Source organism: Agelaius tricolor, unplaced genomic scaffold (genome assembly GCF_023055355.1).
Source record: "Agelaius tricolor isolate 1412-34295 unplaced genomic scaffold, bAgeTri1.0.p SCAF_38, whole genome shotgun sequence".
Lineage (NCBI taxonomy): Eukaryota > Metazoa > Chordata > Aves > Passeriformes > Icteridae > Agelaius > Agelaius tricolor.
The window spans coordinates 3,602,908-3,609,662 of record NW_027269298.1 but is presented as its reverse complement, the minus strand read 5'-3'; the positions used below and the strand labels follow the sequence as shown (position 1 = coordinate 3,609,662).

Here is a 6,755-nt window from a genome sequence, read left to right as displayed (position 1 = left end):
CTGCTGAGTGACCAACTCCCTAATTTTTCCAGGAGCATCTCAAGCCTTGAAGAGCACAATGAGCTGGATGCAGTGTTTGAAGATGACCTGCATCCATCTCCAGGTGTCTGGGTGGAAAGAAATACTTAAGGCCCCAAGTTCCAAAGAAACTGCTGTGGGCTGGAGGGAAAATCCCTTTTCCTGGGGGATTCCTCGCTACCAAAGAGAGCAGCCAGACTTTGCTCTGTGGCACAGCCCTGCCTGGTCCCAGCTGCTCATCCTGCCTGCCTCCAGGTGCAGACACTTTCGAAGACAAAAGGGCTGTGGCCAGGCCAAACCCGAGCCTCATTACGGCTTTGCAGAGCTCCAGCTGGGCAGGAATCAGCGATGCTGCTCCGCCGTGATAACGCGCAGGTGAGGCGCCCGCTCCCAGGTGAGCGCTGAGGCACTGCCGGGGATGTCCCCATGGGCTGTGCCGGGGGCACAGGGGGGCTCTGCCAGCCCGGGGGATGCCGTGCCCGGGGCTGCGCTCCCCGTCCCGCGGCGGGACCCGGCGTGCCGGGCGGGCGGCCGGGAGGGAGGGAGGCAGGCCGGGTGACATCAGCCGGAGGAGGGGCCTGCCCGCGAGTTTCTTTGCTCGGTGCATCACTTCCCGGCGCTGCCATACTCCGCTGCCCGCTCCCCGCCGCGGGGCCGGCGCCCATGGCGAGCCCGCCCGGCGGGGACAGCCCCGGCTCCGCCGCACGGCGCTTCCACTGCAGGTGAGCGGGGCCGGGACAGCCCGGAGCGGGGACAGCCCGGCCCCGAGCTGCGAGCCCGCCCAGCCCCGGGCACAGCCCGAGCCCCTTGGGGACAGCCCAGCCCCGCAGCCGTGCCCAGCCCGAGCCCCGGGGACAGCCCGGCCCCGCAGCCGTGCCCAGCCCCGAGCCCCGGAGCGCGGCGGAGGGACGGGAGGAGGAGGAGGAGGGAGCGCTCCTGCAGCGGGAGCCCGGAGCTGTTGCACGGGTGGGGATGCGGCCGGAGCGGAGCCGGGAAGGACGCGGCGCTCCCTCCGTGGGGCAGCCCCGGGCGGATCCGTGGCACCGGCCTGCCAAGGAGGAGAGCGGCTCCTCGGCTGGGCAGGGTGGTGCTCGAAGCTCCTCGGTGCTGGGCATTGGCATGGGAGGCTCCTGATCGCACTGCAGAGACTTCGAGTCTCAGCTTTAGAACTGAACTGGTCGCTACAGAAATTTACACAGGGCTGGGGGGAAGAAAAACGGCTCCAGGCTGTTTGGCGTTCGTGGCAAGGCTCGTTCTCTTCATTTGGATCAAAAGTGGAAAACGTTAAACCCAAAGAAGACTAAATGAGTGACTTTGAGGCCTTACAGCGTTGTTCATGCTGTTCACCATGGTGTTTTATTTCTCCTCCAGCTGTCTGAAGTGGAGGTGATGCAGTGGCTGGACTAGAGGGCTAAAAAAGCCCAAGAATGCTTCAAGTGTATGGGATACAGTAGCTTCTCACCAATTCTCTTTGCAGGCTCTGCGGTAATTAGCACAGCAGCTAGTGGGTTGTCTGCTTTAATGAGTGTTGGTTCATTAGGGTGGGCAGCAGGTGTTTCTTGGTTATGTTGTGTCGTAGAGCAACTCCAGGGAAAAGGAGGCAGCAGAGTTAATATCGTTGCTCTGCTTACTCTGGGCAAGCTAGAGCTGGGGAGAAATCTGCTGGATTTTAACCAGACTTGGCCTTCGTCTTTCTTTCTCTTTGTTTTTCATGGAAACTTTTTGGGGAGTGGATTTCGGTCACTTTTGCAAAGGAAATTTTAGTGGGAGACTGCTTATCACAAATGTTTGCCTGCACACGAGCTCGGCTCCCAGTTGCTGGGGAAGAGAAATGGGAAGCATTTTCCTGTGGCTTATCTGGGTGGCTCTGGCAGGGCATGTGGTTTTACAAGTCTCTGCTGTGCCTTTTAGGCCTTGAAAGCAAGTGCTGGTGGAGCCTCTGTTCCTACTGCTCTGCAAAATAAGTGGTAACTTAGTTTCTTCCTTAATTTCACTTCTATTGCAGTGCAGAAACTTTAGGGTGAATTCAGTGGCTCAGTCTGGTGTGATGGGTGGAACCTCAGGTGACTGGGACTAAAAATCCAGGAACTGCTACTAAAATCTTAATATGTGGGGTTTTCTTTTTTGTGGGAGCATTGAGGTGCAAGAACTGCAGAAGGTACCTGTGCAGGCAGGAGAGCTGGGGAAGGATTTTCCCTCTAGGAAACAGGGTGAGGTGGGGTAAAACATGCCAAAAATGAAAGTGTTTATTCATTTTATGACATCCTTTAGTGGTTCCCTAAATTCTACCCCTCCTAAACAAAGGCATGTGCTCTGTTGTGCTGACTGCAAATAATCCAAGTGCTGACTGGGCCAAATATCTCCATTTACAGGGACTGCAGTCAAAACTTTTGCTACAGCAGTCGTACACCACAACCCAGAGTGTTTCTGCCCCTGTGCAGCTCTGTGTCTGCATTTGCTCACCTTTCTGATGCCATTTGTTACACAGAACTGTGGAGTTTCAGGCAGGACTTGCTGGAAGTCCAGAGCTGTGGAAGTTGTGGCTCTGTGGGGTCACTGCTGGGGCTTGTTGGAATTGTCCAGTTCTGTGATTGTGCTCCTCAGATTTGAGCCGGCCAAGTTCTGTGTGAGCCTGAGTTGGTGCTTTACCTTCCATGGGCTTTTGGGCTGGTATAAATTCAAGTGCCTTAATTCAGCTGTGTGTAACCTCTGAGGACTTGTTGGACAGAATAGGGCTTGTAGGAGCTATGAAATACCTGCTGGCAGCAGGTGTCCTGCTCTCCTCCACTGCTGCAGGTGCTCTAACCTGCCCTTCTGTGCTGGCTGGCTGATTTTGAAGGTGTAGGAAGCACCAAATCCATCCAATGGCTCCCCTGGACTGTGGACAGTGACAAGCTCATGCTGGGGACACGTCCACCATTGCCCAGAGAGCTCCCCTGGATTTGGGCCCTTGTTTTAAAAGGCCACTCTGGAGATTTCTGGGTGTGGGAGGGAGTCATGGACATGTCCTGGGGAAACCCTCCCTGTCCTGCACTGCCATCATGGAGATGTTATTGATCCCACACAGCAAGAACATTGATAGTGCTGTAATCAGTCCAGAAATGCATTAATCTGCCCTGAGAACTCAGATAAAAGCACACCTTTCCCTTCCCTTGCTCTCTGCTCTCCTGCCAGCCTCTGTTTTCCAAAGCACTCCTGGCTTTTGTGATGTTTACAAACTTTCCTTGATTGTGTCACAAACAGTCCCCATCTCACTCATTAGTGTCACCAGGGTAAGGACCTGACCTGAATGTGCATCGGGCAATTAGAGAGTGCTCTGAGCACCACGGAGCTCGGGGAGAGGAGGCTCCTTCCTCCTCTTCTGATGGGAAAACTGGGGTGCAGAAATTGCTGGTCTTCTGACATGGGAGGCAGTGAGAGAGGGCACAACTCAGCCTGGTGGTTGAGGCAGAGTAAACTGGGGTTTGCAAAGCAAATTGGGGAGAAAATCCACTTCTGGGGTGGATTTGTTCTTTGTTTTGTGTGTAAGGGATAACAATACCATGAAATACTTGGTGTTTTCCCCAGTTCTTGTAAAGTAAACTCACACAATTTTTGAAGCTGGACTTTATACAAGGCTAACAGCTATTTTCTTTCCAAGAGGTGGTATTTAATTGTATCTGCCTGAGGTGAAAATTAGCACCAGCAGCAGTGCTGGCTTTGGCAATCAGCTTCCTCTGTGGGATTGGGGAAGGGCTCAGGTGCACTACCAGAAAACTGGGAATGGCCATTTGGTATCTGTTTACTCTCTAGATTAAACTTGAAATTGCTTATTACATTTCTGAATGCTGGTTCAGAGAGTTTCTGAAAGATTCTGATTTTTCTTCTGTTTTGTCCCCAAATCCTGTGCCCTGTATGGGATGTTTGTGCCAGGCAGACCAGAAAGAGAATGTTGTGCCTTGGCCACGTGTTTGTGGTTATTCCAAGTTTGCCTCTGAGTCAGCTGAAGTCAAATCAGTTTGTGACTCGGCTGTGGCCTGAGGACACCCCTCACAGACAGTTTTCTGTGAGATAAATGTTTATAATCACACCAGAGCTGGGTCTGAAGCAGCTGTGACCCTTCCCACCTGGAATGCTGGCTGTGGGGCAGGAGGGAGCTGTGCCGCCCAGAGCTCCGTGCCTTTTGCTGCCTGTTGCCTTGGTCACTGGCTGCTTCTCTGCTGGGATGGTGTCTGCAGGGGCTCATGGCCAGCAGGACAGGAGGGACACTGCAAAGGGTTCCTGTAAGCAGGAGGTTGGTGTTGGATTGTGGGGACTGGTGCAGCAGTTTTGGTCACTCCACGAGTGGTGGGTCCTGTTCTGGCTCCAGGTCCTGTCAGAGCTCTGGCTGATTCCACAGCATGAGCTGCTCATGCCACAGGAAAATCCTGTGTGTGATTAATTCCTGTTTTCCTGGAGGATGTGGCCAATTAGAGATCTGCTGCCCCTTATTTTCAAAGTTAGGGGAAGCGGTGCCTGTTACACCAAAGGATGAAAACGTGTTATGAAAGCTGAGAAATTGATTTGTTATAGAAGAGTGATTTTTAAAATCCTTTTTGGCTCTTCCTCTCTTGAGCCAAATGCAGCTGGACCACGGTGATTGGGGACAGGAACAGGCTGCACAGCTCCCTTGGCATTCCCCTCCTCCAGCTCAGGGATGAGTGTCCCAGACACTGAGTTTTTTCCTGATATATTACATAAACCACAGGGGAAAGCCTTGCCTTGGTGGTGCCTTGAGGATGAGCAAAGTCATAGCCAGAAGGAGAAAGGTTTAAAATTGGAAATGCTGGTAAAAGTCTGGGGTATCAACTTTTCACTGATCCAGGCCTCAGGCTTGGAGGGAGCATCTGTGGGAGGCAGATAGAGAGGATGTTTTTAGGGGCTGACAGTGACAGAATGGCTTTGTTTGTTAAAGGAAGATCATCAGGATGGGTTCATCTTGCCTGGGTTCAGCCCTGTGGAGTGTCTGTGTTCCTGTTAAAGCAGGAGGGCTCAGTGTGCCCTGGGGGGTGCCATTCCCACCTCTGCTTCTCTGTGCTTGGAACCAGGGTGAGGCAGGGGGTCCCTGCAGGACCACCCTGAGCCTGCCCTGTGTCCTGACCCAGGCCCCTCAAATGTGGCTCCCTTCATCTGTGCTGCTTTAGCACATCCCCAGGACACAACTTTGTCACTGCTCTCTTTGCTTTGAGCTCCCCACAGAGCAGATGCTGCTGTCTCAAGCCCCATCTCTCGTGCTCCTGTTTTCCCCTCTTGCCTCCTCTCCAGCAGATCAGACTTTGGTGCTGGGGAACACAAACTGTATTTCTGTTGTGCTATGTGGATTTCTTGCTGTCTCATGATTTTGCACTTGAGGTGGTGTCCAGACTTGCCTGAAGAACAGGTTTGAACTCTGTCAGGTCTTACTCTGCAAGAAGCCACAAGCAGCAAGTTTCTGAAAGTGGAGAGAGGGATTTTACTTAACTCTTGATGCTCTTCTGCTTGAAGAGCAATTTTATCTCCAAATTGCTCTCAGGCCTGTCTGGTGCTGTGTCCCATCCCTCCCATCCCAGTCCTGCTCTCTGTGCCCCTTTGATCAGCCAGCCCAGCTTCCAGAATTCCACTTCCCTCTTATAAAATCCTTTGCCAACCAAAGCCATGAAACCCAAATTCCTGCTGGTCTGGGCACACAGGCTGAGTATCCCAACCACAAAGTGAATTCTGGGCCTGGGCTATTTATATTGTCAGTGGGAAAGCTTTTCATTGACTGGGCTGCTCCCTCCCTAAAGATACTTTTAATTAAATGTTATTTGATGGATCTGACTTTCTAATTGGCTTAGATTTAACTGGTATAAACGGGATTTTTTTTCCCACTGAAAGCTGAAGAAAGTAGGAATCATTTTTTTGGAAGGCTCTTTGCATTCAGAGTCACGTCCATCTGTTGTTTAATGTAATAAGCTAATAGAATGAAAAAAAAAAAAAAATCATGAAACCCACCCCACAACCAGAAAGTCAACATCCCTGCCAGTGCCTGGTGAGGAGAGGGTGAAAGGGACACGGCTGCCTCAGCTTTGGAGCTCTCTAAACAATGCCCAGCAATGTTATGCAACTGCCTAGGGAAGGAAGTGAAAAATTATCATTACAGTGCAGTTTCAAGGGCAATATTAAATGAGCAATTTGCAGCACAGCTCTGTACTTAAGTCACTTAACTCACTTCTCCTGAGATAAAATTAACAGGGCTGGTTGAGGACAATAGCCATGACCTCTGTTCTCTTAGGACAGGGGTAGAGACAGGCTCTGTTTAGAACTGAATCTGAGGCATGGGACTGAGAGCCTCCCAAGTGGGCAGCCAAACCCAAACCAATGTCATGGCCTGACCCTGGAAGTGCCTGAGGGATCCCTGTCCCACTGGAGCCTGGCAAAGGGGGGACAAGCATCTGCTGAAGCACCTCATGGATATCTGCTCTTCCCTATTTCAGTAGAAGGGATAAGGAGACCTGCAAGGCCCTGGACACTGGAGCAGCAACAAACCCCTGAACTGATGATTTGGCAAGCAGTGCTGCTGTCTGTTCAGTACCTTCAGGGTAGGAGTAAATAGCTTAAAAATCTATTCCCAGTTTGCTTTCAGTGAGAGGATTTTGCCCGAGGATGGCAGGCGCTGGAACCACAGGTGTTTCCTTTCTGACTCTGAGATTAAACAGGATCCATCCAAAGAAGCTTCACCTTCTGCTCTGAACCATAGC

The 6,755-nt window shown here is 52.0% G+C and overlaps 1 protein-coding gene across 2 annotated transcripts in view; it reads left to right on the top strand.

Moving 5' to 3' along the window:
- The first annotated feature begins 602 nt into the window (after positions 1-602).
- GPSM1 (G protein signaling modulator 1) overlaps positions 603-6,755 on the top strand; it is a 66,065-nt gene continuing 59,912 nt past the window's right edge. For both annotated transcript variants that reach the window (XM_071453947.1, XM_071453946.1), the window contains exon 1: positions 603-740. In XM_071453947.1, coding sequence (XP_071310048.1) covers positions 682-740 — 59 coding nt within the window. In that variant the 5' untranslated portion in view covers positions 603-681. The remainder of the gene's footprint in view (positions 741-6,755) is intronic.